This window comes from Ambystoma mexicanum, chromosome 7p (assembly GCF_040938575.1).
Source record: "Ambystoma mexicanum isolate Mex_15411 chromosome 7p, UKY_AmexF1_1, whole genome shotgun sequence".
NCBI lineage: Eukaryota > Metazoa > Chordata > Amphibia > Caudata > Ambystomatidae > Ambystoma > Ambystoma mexicanum.
The window spans coordinates 8,710,659-8,728,762 of record NC_090939.1 but is presented as its reverse complement, the minus strand read 5'-3'; the positions used below and the strand labels follow the sequence as shown (position 1 = coordinate 8,728,762).

At 47.9% G+C, this 18,104-nt stretch overlaps 1 protein-coding gene across 1 annotated transcript in view; it reads right to left on the bottom strand.

Moving 5' to 3' along the window:
- The window catches only part of SLC37A1 (solute carrier family 37 member 1), a 314,109-nt gene that overhangs the window by 14,693 nt on the left and 281,312 nt on the right, over nt 1–18,104 (bottom strand). Inside the window, exon 18 of the mRNA XM_069635652.1 lies at nt 16,007–16,104. Coding sequence (XP_069491753.1) covers nt 16,007–16,104 — 98 coding nt within the window. The remainder of the gene's footprint in view (nt 1–16,006; nt 16,105–18,104) is intronic.

Genomic DNA, 18,104 nt, shown 5'->3' with positions numbered 1-18,104 from the left:
CCCCCCATCAACACGCGCCCCATGTGAGCACTGCTGGGTACCCTCATAAGTGGGTTCTGCAATTGGAACATAAAACTGGAGAAAAACCTATGAATAGAAGAATGCAAAGCTATAGAACTGAATTGGATATCTCGACCAGGAACCTACGTGTGAAGACTTAGAGGTTTGGTAGAGAAATACATAAACAGTCACTTACCTGATACATGGCATCCACTAATGACACTAATATGAATTCTCATCTCTGTAGCTTGGCCACATCCGTAAAAGGTGTTTGTGATTAAGATATCAAATTAGAAAAATACTAAAATATAACATGTGTCAATGTAGGAAGGGAGCGCTCCTTGGTATCGATGTGAAGTGACTAGTCCCCTGCCTGGTTCTAGGGACGGATGTCAAGTGGGGTGACCAAAGGTGCCGAGTAACTTTCCCTGCTATTGGAAGATGGGCCTGCAGGAGTCCTCTCCATAGAGCAGGGGGCACTCACATGAGGCCAGCTGGTAGAGGGTCCCTTTAAGGGAAGTTGCCCCGATACGTGGGTGGGAGCTGAGACCCAATGGAATCAGGGAATTAAGACTCTCCCAACCCCTAAGCACAGTGTGCTTTTGCTTCCACTGAATCCGCGTCAGGGGATCGGGCGCGGAAGCCTCTGTGCGCTCAGCTCCCCTCAAGTGGAGGCAGGACCCCTATGTCAGTCTAGAGAGGGATCCTGAATTAATAAGGTGGAAATCATGGTCCAACCATCCAAAGCAGGCAGTTTATGATATGATATGGTAAATCATTTATAACGGGCTGGCACACAAGTGTTTCTAGGTGCAAATGACAAGGAAGGGAGAAGAGAGGGAGGACAAAACAAACGATCTTACTAGGCCTTGTGTCATTCAGATCATGCAAGTGCGAAGGGGAGCGAAGAGGAGAAGTGCCAGGGGGCGAAGGGGTGGGGAGAGTGCAGTGGTAAAACGTGGTAAGTGCTGCCAGGGTAGCGGCTCAAGTAAGTGCAGGGAGGCAGGGGACTATAGGGTTGCAGATACAGTCCCTAACTGGGTCAGAGGCCCGGAGGCAGTGCAAGGGGCTACTGGTCATGCAGGAGCCTGATGCCCATGAGGTTCAGTGGGTGGCCAGCTAACCAGTTAGCGCAGCAGACAGGAGCATAAGCAGGGGAGAGAGAGAGAAAGCAGAAGCGAAAAGGAAAGTCTTGAGTTGCTTCTGGGGTTACCAGACATTTCGTCGAAAACAAATGGTCGACAGGACATTTGGTCGAAACCATTTGGTCGAAAACCAAATGGTCGAATTTTGTATTTTTTTTATTTTCACTTTTTTTTTTTTTTTGGGGGGGTCCCCCCAACCCTCTTTTTTTTCTAAAAAACCCTTTTTTCCCTAAACTAAGACCTAAAAAATATATATATAAATAAAATAAAAAATGCGACCATTTGGTTTTCGACCAAATTCCATCGACCAAATGACTTTCGACGAAATGTCTTTCGATGAAATGTCCGGACATCGCTTCTGGAACCTTAGGAGGTCCTGCTCAAGTTTGAGAGAGGCAGGGAGGCTGTTCCAGAGGGAGGCCCCAGTCGAGGACAGAGACCTACCCCCTACTCTCTACCTGGAGAAGCGTCTGACCCTCAGAGAGTTGGAGGTGGATGAGCGGAGGGCTGGAGAAGGAAAATGCTTAGGAAGAGAGAGTTGGATGTTGTGTGGTCCTTGGCCCCAGAAAGCCTTGTGGACGATGCAGAGGGTCTTGAACTTGATCCTTGCAGCCACAGGGAGCCAGTGCAGAGATTTCAGGGCTGGAGAGATACAATCCCTGGGCTTGAGGCCAAGGACAAGTCTCACAGTCCTGTTCTGGATTAGTTGCAAAGGGCGAAGAGTAGAGGCAGGCAGATTTAGAAAGAGGCTGTTGCAGTAGTCCAGCTTAGAGAGAACCAGGGCTCTGGAGACAGTGAGCTTCTGGCAGAAAGTGAGAAAAGGAAGAATATCTCTGAGGAGGTGCAGCTTGTAATGTGACTTCTTAGAGATGTCAGAGATGTGAGGAGAGAAGACGAGGGTGGAGTCAAAGATGACACCAAGGTTCTTTGCCTCACAGGAAGGTGCGGCGGAGGGCCCAAGGTGGGAGGCCAGAGTGCAAGAGGGAAAGCGGGAGCAGGGGTCCCAATGAGAAGGATCTCAGTTTTACTGGCATTAAGGCAGAGATCGTTGGAGGTACACCATTCCTGAATCGTGGATAGACAGTCAGGAATGAGCGAGAGAGCAGAGGAGGCTGAGGGGGACCTGAAGGAGAGCTGAGTGTCATCCGCATAATACTGTATGTTAGAATAGAAGGTAGAGATGAGGTGGGCCAGAGGAGCTAAGTAATGGTTGAAGAGCCAGGGTGAGAGGTCGATCAGAGAGAAAGGAGGTCAACCAGGCTAGGGCCTGACCCATGATGCCCAGGTTGTCACAGAGACGATTGATCAGGAAGGCGTGGTTGACATATCAGAAGCAGAGGAGAGATCAAGGAAAATGAGGAAAGAAGGTAGGTTAGAGTTGAAATTAGAGAGCAGGTCTTCACAGGTGTTCTGCAGAGCAGTTTCCGTGCTTCTGGCTGCTCTAAAGCCAGACTGGTGGTCATGGAGACAACCAACAGAATCAGTATGGAGAGTAAGCTGGGAGATAGCCAGATTTTCCAGGAGTTTGCCCAGGAAAGGAGTGATAGAGATTGGGTGGTAGTTTGCCGGAGAGGAAGGATCGGGAGAGGGCTTCTTGAGGAGGTGGTGTACACAAGTGCTTTAGGGGGTAAGGGAAGGTTCCAGTGACAAAAGAGTGATTGCAGGAATCGGCCAAGGCTGGAGCGAGGGTGTCGATGTGGTCCTTGGTGGTGGTTCTGGAGGAGCAGGAGAGCACTTGCTTTGACAAGACTTTCATAGATCGGACTTGTCTAGAAACATCGTCGGGGGTGAACACGGGGAGGGAGGGAGGAGAAAGGAGGAGAGATGGACAGTTTAGAAGAGATAAGTTAATAGAGAACACCCAAGGGACAGGTTTAGGCTGTGGAAACCAGAGAGAGGACAGTCTAAGAGGAAGGACTAGTCAGAACAAAGTCCCACATCAAAACCTTTACACTCTGTCTGATAATTCCCACCTACAGATTCCCTATACCATCATTCTCAGGAGGACATGAGAATCATCGCCCTAATACAGCTGAAAAGACGTTGCATCATCATGTACTGGCGTACATGTTCCTAATAAGTATTACTCACAAAGAATCCGTCGCTGACAATAAACCCAAGCAGTAGTTTTCATTTTTCTTCTCTACCCCGTTTTCTTTTCTTTGCTTTTCTCTGTTGTCTCATTACTTGCTGCTAGGCACCGTGCTAGCAAAGTATTTTGGAATATGTCTGTCGATAACGTTACAAATGAGCTTTTTGTGGTAATTCAGACTTAGGACTCGAATGCAGCAACATGTTGTCAGGCTAAGGATCTTTATTAGGTAACTGGTCAGCAAACAAAACAAACAAACTAAAATAATACACTCCGCCTAACTTCAAACGTCCATTCCCTAAACTAGTTACACAAGTTCAAAATAGTTCTATATCAGGATATCAAAAACAAAATAAAGTCTCTCTTCCAAAACCTAACCGCAGCAATCCACTTTCCTAACAGAAAAGTAAATGGTGACTTGATCCATGTCAATGTCCTTCGAATTCTGTTTGTAATACACAAAAAACAAAGCCTTTCATGTGTTGGCCCTCCAAGATGTTCACCCAGCAAGAGTTACACTTTACTGGTCTTTAGCTTGGCATACATAGGGTAGTACTTCTCCCTTCTGAGTTGCTAAGCATTACTCCTTTCTTGGGGTGCGTCAGTATACCCCCCTCGGTCTTTGGGTGTTTTGGTGTACCTACTCTTTCTTGGGGTGCACCTGTGTACGTCTCTTTCTCTGGGTGCTTTGCTGTACCCCCTCTTTCTTGGGGTCTTCGGGGTACACCGTCTTGTTTGGGGGGCTTTGGTGTACCATCTCTTCTTTGGGGTGCTTTGGTGTACCCACTCCTTCTTGGGGGGCTTTGGTGTGCCACCTCTTTCTTGGGGCTCTTCTCTCTCTATTATCCACTCTGGGATGGTGGACCCCTTCTAAGGAGGATGGGGTAATACTGACACTGGATTCCACACCTTCTGCTAGGGTCCCTGGATCACCCTGTCTCTCCCTCTCCAGATGCAGGGGTACTCCCAGCTCTCCCCCAGGAACAGTCAGGGCACTGCAAGACCTCCCTCCAAGCAGTTCACCAGGTGGCTCTCCCATGCAGGGGGTCTCCTCTTCGTTCCCCTCTCCAGCAGCGGCACTTTCTCCTTTACCTCCATGAGCTTCAGGGATCCTCTCCTGACTCTCATTCTTCACGTGAGACAGCCCTGCTTATATAGCCAGAGCTGCCGCCCATGGTTGGGTTCTGATAGTTTGGGAAACATCTCTGCGTGATTGGCCAGCAGGCTGTTTCCACTCTGGTCCTCCCGGCAGCTCTCTTTTCCCAATGGTCGTTTAAAAAAAGATTCAGTTAGTTCAATTAGTCTCTCTTATTAGGGGTTTACTTTTATTATTTGTTTGTTTACATTGGTTCTTTTATTCATTATTATTATACCGTGTCCAAGTCTATAGGGATTTAATTTCCATAATTCAGGCATATTTCTTTCCTAGTGGAGATTTCAAACCCAGGTCTTCTCCATAGGATGAACAGTTCTCTTGGAGTTTGGGCTCCGGCTGATGCTGCTAAAGGAAGAGGTGAGGGCCTTTCCTCTCGAGCTGCAGCGGGCCTCTCTCTGAACTCTCCAGCCCTGCAGCAAACCAGCTCAGGTTCTACTCCCCCCTCCTCTTGTTAGGCAGAATCCTGTGCAGTACCCTTAGGGACCACTACACACAATTAAGACAACAAGTGGTAGTACAATTTCACCTCTGGTACAAGCCTGTACTACACAGAAAAAGTGGTAGCAATGGCTGAGCAGCCAGACTTATCTCAAGCGCAAATGAGCAGTAGTAGAGCTTACACAAAGGACAGCAATTACTGTGACTCAAGCAAACACTGACTCAAGGTTTCTTGTTAAAAAGTAGAAGTACATTTATTTTTAAACCATCTGTTCACAAAACACTTCACTTCTATTAAATTAAAACCACACCCCAAATGCACTACACAGAACCAATTCCACTTGTGCAGATCAATTCAAGATAAGTACAAAAGGATTTGATAGACCGGTGTTGTGAAACAAAGACGTTACCGTGGGTAAATACGCATGCACTTTTTGACAGTAATGACAGTTCGGTCTTACGAAAGAAAGGCGCACCCGCGAGAAGAAATGTTACCGAAGTCAAACACACTTAGCACATGAAATAACACAAGAGAATAGGAGATAAAAATCATAGGCAATACTTTTTTCAAGGCAAATAGAATCAGAGGATACTTTCTAAAACGTAGATAAAAGTCAATAGGCCTGCGCCAATGTCAAATAGAACAGGGGTCCTGGTGCCGAGGATTACAAGGTTAGAACAGTTCACTATTTGAGATTGCCATGAGTACTTGGATATTGTCAAAAAGGGAAGCAAAAGTTATAAGAGGGAAGGAAGACAAGGACAAAGAGAAAAAAAGGGTCACCCCAATTCCTCGAAGTTGGACATAGTACCTTATTCGTTTGAAGAAAAGCAGGTGCTATGGCAGTTGTTCCTGGTAGTTCCTGCAGACTCACCGTTCCTGGAGCTTCAATTGTGGTGACAAGAAGGAGGACGCCTGGAGCGATCTGCACTACCCAGGGATGAAGCCAGCAGCAGCGAAACAATGGTGAATAAAAGGTGCGCTATTTAAAACAGGAGAGGGTCTTCACATGGCTATCTGGACCACTACAGCTGTGTGCAGTGATTTCGACCAAGAAGAGGATCCTCTGGCTGTGGAAGGTGAGCTGGTTGATCCCACCAGGCTCAAGGGAAGAACACTCCGGACTGGATCTTCTCTGTCGTTGAAGGGTAGATAGCTCAGGACTGCAGCAAGGCTTCACCGGGACTTGGGAGTTGCAGCAGCCGTCTTCTTCTCCGCTTCTATTCGGTTCTTGTAGTTCCAGCGGCGACTCTGACTTCTAGCCCAAGAGTCCTGCCTTTTATGCCAAAATCCCCCATTCACACAGCCTGGATGTCAATCACTCAGCAGGGGGGTTGTCCGGCCCGGACAACCACCTCACCCAATCGACACAAAGTGCGACTTGGGTCTCGGGGTGACTAAACCACTCCCTCATATTCATGCCAAAGGAAGGCTTCTGGACAGAAACCTACGAAAGGTCGGCGAACAAAGAAGGCAAGCCTGGTTTGTCGCGAAAAGTAAAACACAAGAAGGACTTTAACAAAAAGAAATGGCGATAAGACCTGACGGAGCCAAAATAAAAAGTACAATACAATAGCCTAAAACAGTACCACGTTTATATACTATAATTGCGGTAGAAAAGATAGGGTAGATACCACTGCCACCAGCCAAGTCTTAGTGTTAAGGGAGCGAAACAAGGCTCTAAGAGGCGCAGACAAAAAGGAGTAGGAATTAACCCTTTCCAATGCTCCATGTAAGATGGGGTGTATTGGGTTAGCAGTTTAAATGACTACATAAAGTAAATGGCAACTTTACCTGTTTCTGGGGGACAGTAATCAGCCCCAGAAAAATGGAGTCAGAGGGAAGTCTTAGAGACAACCCTGTGTCACTGCACTGAAGGTGCTGTGTAACACACACAGAAAGTTGGGCTCATGGAGTGGTGTGGCTCCAGAGCCCAAGATCACAGAAACAGTAGAAATACACATGGAAAAACACATGTAAGAGTGGGGAAAAGGTTCACACTCTTACCAGGTGGAAAAAATAAACCCCATAAATCCAGAAAAGCTGCTGATGGACTCACTAGGTGAGGGAAATTAGCCATAAATGAGAATTCTCCCTAACACTCGCCCCCTCTCACCCTCCAGACTAAGGGACAGGAGTATTTAATCCACTCCTGGATCGATCTTATACCTCTAGTCGGTTATAAACATCCTAGAGAGACCATCAGCATTTTGGTGGTGACTTCCTGCCCTGTGCTCAATGGTAAAATCAAACCCTTGCAGGCAGAATGACCATCTTAGTAGCTTAGGGTTTTCCCCTTTCATTTGCATCAGCCATCTCAAGGGTTGGTGGTCAGTCTGAAAAATGAAAGTAGATCCATACAAGTATGGCCTAAACTTCAGTGCCCACACAATAGCAAAACATTTGCATTCTATTGTTGCCCACCTTGTCTCAGGATCCTTTAACTTCCTGCTGATGAAACAAATGGGATGTTCCCTCCCTTTCTCATCCAGTTGACTAAGGACTGCACCTATACCTGCATTTGAAGCATCGGTTTGTACAATGAAGGGTTGGTGGTAGTCAGGAGCTCTTAGGACTGGAGCTTGACAAAGGGCTTTATTCAGGCCTTCAAAGGCTTGAGTGCACTCCTCATTCCATCTGACCTTTTTAGGAAATTTGGGAGAGGAGATAACATTCAAGGTAGAAGCTATGGTCCCATTGTTATCTATGAAGTTCCTGTAGTACCCAGTGAGACCTAGGAAGGATCTCACTTGGGTTGGGTAGTAGGGGTGGCCCAGTTTTGTACAGCTTGTACTTTGCTAGGCAATGGCCTTATTTCACCTCCTCCTACCTCATGTCCAAGGTAGACCACTGTACTCTGACCAATTTGACATTTACTTGCCTTTATGGTCAGATGGACCTGCTCAAAAGCCTGCAAAACATACCCTAGATGATCAATATGTTCTTTCCATGTAGGGCTGAACACTGCAATGTCATCCAAGTATGCCATGCAGAAGTCCTCCATCCTTGATTGACCATCCTCTGAAATGCAGCAGGTGCATTCTTTAGTCCAAAAGGCATTACCTTAAACTGGTAGAGGCCTGCTGGGGTGGAGAAAGCAGTTTTCTCCTTGGCATGGTCTGTCAGAGCTATCTGCCAATAGCCTGAGGTTAGGTCAAATGTGCTGAGGTACTTGGCTGCCCCAAGTTTATCCACTAGCTCATCTGTCCTAGGTAAAGGATGGGCATGAGTCTTTGTGACTGCATTTAGAGCTCTATAGTCCAAGCAGAACCTAAACTCCTTGGATCCTGCCTTTGGTACCAGCACAACTGAGCTAGACCATGGACTAGTAGAGGGCTCTATAACCCTGAGATCAAGCATCTTGTTGACGTCATTCCTTATATGGGTTCTTACATTGTCTGACATTCTGTACCCCCTGCTTTTCACAGGCAGTCACCAGTGAGGATATCATGCTGGCCCCAAGGGGTCAAGCCTGGTGAAAGTGAGAACAGGGAGGCAAACTGATTTAACAGTAATTTGCACTCATCCTGCTGGTCGGATGGTAGACTGGAAGAGAGATTAACTCTTTCCACTTTCTCATCTAAAGGTAAGCCTCTGAGGAGGTCAGGCAGAGGTTCACTTTCCTCCTCCTCTTGAGCTGAAGCTAGAAACAAAGCTCCTATTTCAGGTCTAGAGACATAAGCCTTCAAACGGTTGGTGTGAAAGACTCTGGGAGCCTCCTTAGGATTGCCTAAGTCCACCAGATGGTTCACCTCTCCAAGTTTACCCACAACTTTGAAGGGTCCTATCCATTTGTCCTGCATGGCCCTCTGCCTTGTGGGTACCATAACAAGAACAAGCTGGTCTTGAGTAAACTCAACCATGTTAGCCTTCTGGTCATGCCAATGTTTGACCAGAGCTTGATCAGCCCTCAAGTTATCACTTGCCTCTGCCATCATGTGTGACATCCTCCTCCGGAGACCTATCACATAGTCAGTCACTCTGACTGGCTTGGGGGAAGGAGAACTATCCAACCCCTCCTTAATCAGGGCCAATGGACCTCTGACTGGATGGCCATAGAGAAGTTCAAAGGGACTGTAACCTACTCCCTCCTGAGGGACTTCTCTATATGCAAAGAGAAGGCATGGCAGTAGAAGGTCCCACTTTCTTTTAAGGGGTTCTTCTAAAGCACCTATCATGCTCTTTATAGTTCTGTTAAACCTCTCCACCAACCCATTGGTTTGTGGGTGGTAGGCAGTAGAGAACTTCTAAGTGACTCCACAGGTTTTCCACATGGCTTGCATGTAGTGGGACATACAATTCGATCCCCTGTCACATATCACCTCCTTAGGAAAAGCCTACTCTGGTAAAAATACCAAGTAGGGCCTTAGCCACAGCCTGAGCCTTAACAGTTCTCATAGGTATTGCTTCAGGATACCTAGTAGCATGGTCTACTACAACCAGGATAAACCTGTTACCTGAAGATGTGGGAGGGTCAAGAGGACCAACAATGTCAATCCCGGCCCTCTCAAAAGGAACTCTCACCACTGGGAGAGGCACCAAGGGTGCCACATTCTTGGCTCCACTCTTGCCAGTGGTTTGGCAAGTGTGACAGCTCCTACAGAATTTGTCTACTTCTGAACCCATCTTAGGCCAGTAGAAGTAAAGTGAGAGCCTTTCCTTGGTCTTCTTAAAACTTAATTGACCAGCCAAAGGTATCTTGTGGGCTAACTGTAGGAACTGGAGTCGGTTCACTAGGGGCACTACAAGTCTTTTGCAGTCCCCAGGGGTTGACCCAGTCAGTTCACTGTAGAAGGGGCCATCTTCCCAGTGCAACCTATACTTCCCAGGCTCTTCCCCATCGAGCTGAGAAGCTGCCTGTAGGCGAAGACCTTCAAGAGTAGGACACTCTCTTTGTCCTCTGCTGAAGTCTGCCCTGTTGAATCCACCTTCTGCCAGTAAAGAATGCAGCTCAGGATGTTCAACAGGGTCAAGATCTCCAACCAGAGTAAGATCTTCTTCCAGATCTGAGTCCTCAGTATCTGGTGGAACCATACAGGGTTGAACCTCACACTCAGCCTCAGCTGGTGGAGGAGTCACAGGTGTGACTTTCGACAATCTTGGTGATGTCCTTGTAGACACAGGGGTGCTTGCTGTTTTATTGCTGGTAGACGTGGGTTTCCCCTTTGTCTCTTTTTGCCTTGCAAAAGCAGTAAGTAAGTCCTGTTGACTTGGGGTGATAGCTTCTTCTATCAAGTCCCTAGGAGAGCCTCTCAAGGTTCTCTCCCTAGCAGACCTTGTGAGCTCCTGCTTCCTTTTACTGGGAGGCCTGGGGGTACTAGACACAACTCCAAGAGTTTTCAGGTCATTACCCAACAGAACTCTCCCAGGTACGTCACCCTGCACACTAACAGGTGTTCTGACAGTCATATCATTGCACTGGATGAGAGCTGGTAACTGGGGAACCATTTGCACAGGGCCTCCAGCTAACTTGGTTAGGTGTTTGGGTGCCTTAGCAACATCCTCCACTTTGAAAAAACATTCATCAACCACAGTTATGCTGGATCCAGTGTCTCTGATGGCAGGGGTCTCCTGACCATTCACAAGAACACTATCTTTATAATACTCTTTAGTATTATCTGGGATTGAGTTATAGACATCTAAGTTATGTTATTCCGAAAGACCCAAGGTACTAAAGAAACACTAGCTGAGACTCTCATGGGCTCATCAGCTAGTAACTGAAGGTTTCCACTGGCTATAGGTACTTCTTCCACCTGGGAGAAGGCTAAGGAGACAGTGTGGACCTCTGAAGGTTTACCCTTACATCTGGGATCCCCTTTCACAGGGTCAGTTGACCCACAAGCATAACATTTCCCAAATGTTTTGATGAATGGGGGTTTGTTCTGACCTCATCTGGTTTGGGTCCAGATGGTACACTAGCCTGATTCGGTTTTCCTTGTGGCTTACCCTGGTTACGTTTGTGGCCCTCTTTTGGATAGGAGTTATTGGAATTCTCCTTGTTATCTTTCTTTGGCTGCTTTCCCTCATCCTTCTTCTGAGTTGCCCCAATATCCTTTTGAGTAGCCCTGTTGGCAACCCACAAGTCAGCAGCCTTAGCTAACTTATAAGGATTTATCTCATTTGAATCAGCCAAGTGCTGTCTAAGCTCAGGAGAGCAGACATCATAAATTGACTCCAACATTACAAGATTCCTCAAACCTTCATAAGTGTTCACTTTCTAACCCTTAACCCAACCATCTAAGTTTTTCAAACATTCACACACCCAGGTAGCCCAAGGGGTACCATCATGCTTTTTGAGGGTCCTAAACCTCTTAAGGTACTGGGAAGGGGCCTTCCCAAATCTAGCTATTAATGCTAGTTTCACACACTCATAATCCTGTTTATCCTCCTACCCCAACTTCATTACAGCATCACTTGCAAGAGGGGGGAGCCTAGAGAAAAGCCAAGAAATCAACTGATTCCCTGAGATACCCTGAATCTCATGATTGTACTCAAACGTTGCTAACCAATCCAAAACATCAAGTTTAGTCTCATACATACCAATTATTTCCTTTGGCATACGGGGTCCCTTAGGGCTGGAAGACCTAGAAGACTCTGGGAGAGAAGCATTTTCCAAAGACAATTTCTTCATCTCTAAAGCATGAGCCATCTCCATTTCCCTGAGCCTTAACTCTTGATGTTTCATGGCAGTTTGTGCCTCAATACGTTTCACTTCCAATTCAAGTCTCATTTTCTCAAGGCCAATACATTCAGGAGTGAGTGTAGGACCTGATGGGGTCGCTGTGGACAGAGGTTGTGGTTTCTGAGCAGGCAAGGGAGTTGTAGGTTTTCCTAACAAGGACTCATCTACTTCTTCTAATCCAACACTCTCAGAATCAGAAACATCAGTATCCACATTTGCTGGAGGGGTCGGCCCTCCTGACCCACTCTCCAGACTTTGTTTTCCCAATAACTTAGCAACCAGTTCAGATTTCTTTCCTTTACAAGAGAGGCTCTGTCATCTACACATGGCTCTCAAAACCTCAGCTGTGTAGTTTAAGAGGTTCTCTTCACTGTAGTTTTCCATACTTGACATGATTCTTCAGTTAATAGACTGTAGTGGTGTTTAGCCTTGTGGTTAGTTGACCCAAGGTAATAGCAGTACTCTAAGTGTAATCACTATACTTAAAAATCCCACCACTGTACACCAGTGATAGGCAGAATCCTGTGCAGTACCCTAAGGGACTACTACACACAATTAAGACTACAAGTGGTAGTTCAATTCACCTCTGGTACAAGCCTGTACTACACAGTTAGAGTGGTAGCAGTGACTGAGCAGCCAGACTTATCTCAAGAGCAAATGAGCAGTAGTAGAGATTACACAAAGGACTACAATTACTGTGACTCAAGCAAACACTGGCTCAAGGTTTCTGGTTAAAAAGAATAAGTGCATTTATTTTTAAACCATCTGTTCACAAAACACTTCACTTCTATTAAATTAGAACCACACTCCAAATACACTACACACAAACAATTCCTCTTGTGCAGATCAATTCAAGGTACGTACAATAAGATTTGACAGACCGGCGTTGTGAAACAAAGACGTTACCGTGGGTAAATACGCGATCACTTTTTGACAGTAATGACAGTTCGGTCTTACGAAAGAAAGGCGTACCCGCGAGAATAAATGTTACCGAAGTCAAACACACTTAGCACATGAATTAACACAAGAGAATAGGGGATAAAAATCATAGGCAATACTTTTGTGAAGGCAAATAGAATCAGAGGATACTTTCTAAAACGTAGATAAAAGTCAATAGGCCTGCGCAAATGTCAAATGGAACAGGGGTCCTGTTGCCGAGGATCACAAGGTTAGAACAGTTCACGAGATTGCCAGGAGTACTTGGACAGTGTCAAAAAGGGAAGCAAAAGTTATAAGAGGGAAGGAAGACAAGGACAAGCCTTTGGTGAGGAAAAAGGGTTCACCCCAATTCCTCGAAGTTGGACACAGTACCTTATTCGTTTGAAGAAAAGCGGGTGCTATGGCAGTTGTTCCTGGTAGTTCCTGCAGACTCACGGTTCCTGGACCTTCAGTCGTGGTGACAAGAAGGAGGACGTCTGGAGCGAACTGCACTACCCAGGAATGAGGTCAGCAGCAGCGAAACAACAGTGAATAAAAGGCGCGCTCCTTTAAAACAGGAGAGGCTCTTCAGATAGCTATGCGGGCCACTACTGCTGTGTGCAGCGATTTCGACCAAGAAGAGGATCCTCTGGCTGTAGAAGGTGAGCTGGTTGATCCCACCTTGCTCAAGGGAAGAAGACTCCGGTCTGGATCTTCTCTGTCGTTAAAGGTAGATAGCTCAGGACTGCAGCAGGGCTTCACCGGGACTCGGGAGTTACAGCAGCAGTCTTCTTCTCCGCTTCTCTTCGGTTCTTGCAGTTCCAGTGCCAACTCTAATTTCTAGCCCAAGAGTCCTGCCTTTTATGCCAAAAACCCCCATTCACACAGCCTGGCTGTCAATCACTCAGCAGGGGGGTTGTCCGGCCCGGACAACCACCTCAGCTAATCGACACAAAATGCGACTTGGGTCTCTGTGCAGAGGGTGACTAAACCCCTCCCTCACATTCAGCCCAGCTAGACACCCAGACGCCAAGGAGGGCTTCTGGACAGAAGCCCGCCAAAGGTCGGCGAACAAAGAAGGCAAATCTGGTTTGGCGCGAAAAGTAAAACACAAGAAGGACTTCAACAAAAAGAAATAGTGATAAAACCCGACCGGAGCCAAAATAAAAAGTATTTGGTCAAGCGGGTTTAAGTTCGAGGCTAATACAATAGCATAAAACAGTACCACGTATATATTATAATTGCGGTAGAAAAGATAGGGTAGGTACCACTGCCACCAGCCAAGTCTTAGTGTTAAGGGAGCGAAACAAGGCTCTAAGAGGCGCAGACAAAAAGGAGTAGGAATTAACCCTTTCCAATGCTCCATGTAAGATAGGGTGTATTGGGTCTGCAGTTTAAATGGCTACATAAAGTAAATGGCAACTTTACCTGTTTCTGGGGGACAGTAATCAGCCCCAGAAAAATGGAGTCAGAGGGAAGTCTTAGAGACAACCCTGTGTCACTGCACTGAAGGTGCTGTGTAACACACACAAGAAGTTGGGCTCATGGAGTGGTGTGGCTCCAGAGCCCAAGATCACACAAACAGTAGAAATATACATGGCAAAACACATGTAAGAGTGGGAAAAAGGTTCAAACTCTTACCAGGTGGAAAATATAAACCCCAGAAATCCAGCAAAGCTGCTGAGGGACTCGCTAGGTAAGGGGAATTAGCCATAAATGAGAATTCTCCCTAACACCTTTCACCACCCTTTCATGGCTTTTTGTCCGCACAGGGGACTCCCTGTGAGTGCCATTCACCCAGGTAAGAGGGTTACTTTGGGACAAAGGGGGGCAAAATTTACCACAATATAGGAAGGTCTGGAATATAAATTACTCAAAATGAAGCGCAAATGTACTGAGAAAGAGAGGGATGTGCATACATTTTTATGGCGTAATAATGTTGCAAATCACTAGTTTCAAGTTTGGAATCAATATTCATGTTCAACTCATTAAAGGTTTTCTGGTATCCATTTGGTATAGAACGTCTTTTCGGGTTAGCACAATTTCCAATGAAAGTTTATACATTATCAAGCAAGACTTATCCTTGGACTCAAGCCCAGGGACCGTATATCTCTCCAGCCCTATGATTTCTCCACTGGCTCCCGGTGGCCGCAAAGATCAAATTCAAAGCCCTCGGCATCATCCACAAGGCTTTCTGGGGCCTGGGAAACGGTAATGGCCCAATGGATACAGGGACTTGTTGTTTGGAGGCTAGTTCCAATGTAGCAGTAGAAAGGACACCTGGTCACGAGTTTCCCCTGCGCGTAAATCATGTATCCTTAAATAACCCAAAGGAACCCCCCATTTTGAACTCAAGGCAAGTGGAAAAGAAGCTGTTGGTGGAGAGGGTGACGTCTCAAACGGGTCTGGAGTTGTTGAGCCCCAGAGGGGCATAGGCGTCGGGAAGGGAACCCTAAGAGGCACAGAAGCGACATTGTTGAACTTTGTGAGGAGGGGCGTAGGCTTGGGCAAGGGAACCCTACGAGGCACAGAAGCGACATTGTTGAACTTCATGAAGAGAGGTCTAGACTTGGGGAAGAGAACCTTGAGAGGCCTAACAGGAATTGTGTTTTTTTCGTTTGGAACTGGAAGGACCGAAGCTTGAGGACGGGAACCCCAAGAGACACAGAGACATTGTGATCACTACTGACTTGCTGCAAGAGCCTTACGTGGAAGGTTCCAAGGGCAAGCCTTTTGAGTTGAACTCTTTTGAACTGGCAGAACTACATCTATGGGTAAAAATCCCTGAAACCAGCTGTGGTTTACATTTCCTTTTGAATCACCATTTTTCCTTTTAGAAGACCCCCTATCACATTTGGTTTAAGAGGGAGAGCAAGCATAGGTTTGGACACAGGCAAACTTTGGTTTTGGCTTACGGACATCGATGGCCCTTAGAAACATCAGTTGAGGGAACAATCCTCTTAGAGGTAGGGAGGGACAGGTAGGCACTACACCAACCCTACAGCGTTTGACAATAAAGGTTTTCAAACTGTTGCTTTTGAGTCTGTGTCTCTCTTGATCCCATGCCAGTCTCACATAGTGCAGATGGCGTTGGTGCATCTGGAGACCAGAGGTCTCTACAGGCCACAGGATGGTAGAGCCGGGATCTGCATAACCGGAGACCAGAGATTCACCACACACCGGGACGAGGTACAACTGATGGGTGCGATGAAGAGGAATCGCTGCAGAGCAAGACGTAGCACGCCTGGGGTTGGGGTTTCTGAGGATCAGGGCCCACTGGAGCTTACAGTAGAGTATAGGACGGCTGTGCATTAGGTTAGAGGAAGGCCAGACCAGTATGTGAGAGTGCCTGATTGGGGACACCACAGATGAGAGCAGAATGTGACATAGGTTTGGTATCTAAAGTCCAGGGGTCATTAGAGATACTAAAAAAAAAGGTACAATGGCTGGGAGTAGGGGTATTTGGAATGGCCAAGGGCCAGTGGGTACCGGGGGCGGAGACAAGAAGGTGCCATGGATGGCATTTGTGGGGGGCATGCATGACAATTGAATGTAGGATGGGTCTGAAACTCACCAACAAAGCGCAGGCATCTGCCACCATCAGCATGTAGAAGACATTGTGCCAGCCTGAGGGGGAGATGAGTCCAGCCAACAGAGGGCCCAGAGCAGCTCCTGCAGGAAGGAAGCAAACAGTCAGAAGAGGCTGGTTCTGGGTGGTGCAGGAATATAGCCATCACCCCCCAACCTTCATCCACCCCGTCGAGCCATCACCTCCTAGCAGGAATATATCCATCACCCCCCAACCTTCATCCGGCCCCGTCGAGCCATCACCTCCTAGCAGGAATATAGCCATCACCCCCCAACCTTCATCCGGCCCCGTCGAGCCATCACCTCCTAGCAGGAATATATCCATCACCCCCCAACCTTCATCCGGCCCCGTCGAGCCATCACCTCCTAGCAGGAATATAGCCATCACCCCCCAACCTTCATCCACCCCGTCGAGCCATCACCTCCTAGCAGGAATATAGCCATCACCCCCCAACCTTCATCCACCCCGTCGAGCCATCACCTCCTAGCAGGAATATAGCCATCATCCCCCAACCTTCATCCACCCCGTCGAGCCATCACCTCCTAGCAGGAATATATCCATCATCCCCCAACCTTCATCCACCCCGTCGAGCCATCACCTCCTAGCAGGAATATAGCCATCACCCCCCAACCTTCATCCACCCCGTCGAGCCATCACCTCCTAGCAGGAATATAGCCATCACCCCCCAACCTTCATCCACCCCGTCGAGCCATCACCTCCTAGCAGGAATATAGCCATCACCCCCCAACCTTCATCCACCCCGTCGAGCCATCACCTCCTAGCAGGAATATAGCCATCATCCCCCAACCTTCATCCACCCCGTCGAGCCATCACCTCCTAGCAGGAATATATCCATCATCCCCCAACCTTCATCCACCCCGTCGAGCCATCACCTCCTAGCAGGAATATAGCCATCACCCCCCAACCTTCATCCACCCCGTCGAGCCATCACCTCCTAGCAGGAATATAGCCATCATCCCCCAACCTTCATCCACCCCGTCGAGCCATCACCTCCTAGCAGGAATATAGCCATCACCCCCCAACCTTCATCCACCCCGTCGAGCCATCACCTCCTAGCAGGAATATATCCATCATCCCCCAACCTTCATCCACCCCGTCGAGCCATCACCTCCTAGCAGGAATATAGCCATCATCCCCCAACCTTCATCCACCCCGTCGAGCCATCACCTCCTAGCAGGAATATAGCCATCACCCCCCAACCTTCATCCACCCCGTCGAGCCATCACCTCCTAGCAGGAATATATCCATCATCCCCCAACCTTCATCCACCCCGTCGAGCCATCACCTCCTAGCAGGAATATAGCCATCACCCCCCAACCTTCATCCACCCCGTCGAGCCATCACCTCCTAGCAGGAATATAGCCATCACCCCCCAACCTTCATCCACCCCGTCGAGCCATCACCTCCTAGCAGGAATATATCCATCATCCCCCAACCTTCATCCACCCCGTCGAGCCATCACCTCCTAGCAGGAATATAGCCATCACCCCCCAACCTTCATCCACCCCGTCGAGCCATCACCTCCTAGCAGGAATATAGCCATCATCCCCCAACCTTCATCCACCCCGTCGAGCCATCACCTCCTAGCAGGAATATATCCATCATCCCCCAACCTTCATCCACCCCGTCGAGCCATCACCTCCTAGCAGGAATATAGCCATCACCCCCCAACCTTCATCCACCCCGTCGAGCCATCACCTCCTAGCAGGAATATAGCCATCATCCCCCAACCTTCATCCACCCCGTCGAGCCATCACCTCCTAGCAGGAATATAGCCATCATCCCCCAACCTTCATCCACCCCGTCGAGCCATCACCTCCTAGCAGGAATATAGCCATCACCCCCCAACCTTCATCCACCCCGTCGAGCCATCACCTCCTAGCAGGAATATAGCCATCATCCCCCAACCTTCATCCACCCCGTCGAGCCATCACCTCCTAGCAGGAATATATCCATCATCCCCCAACCTTCATCCGGCCCCGTTGAGCCATCACCTCCTAGCAGGAATATAGCCATCACCCCCCAACCTTCATCCACCCCGTCGAGCCATCACCTCCTAGCA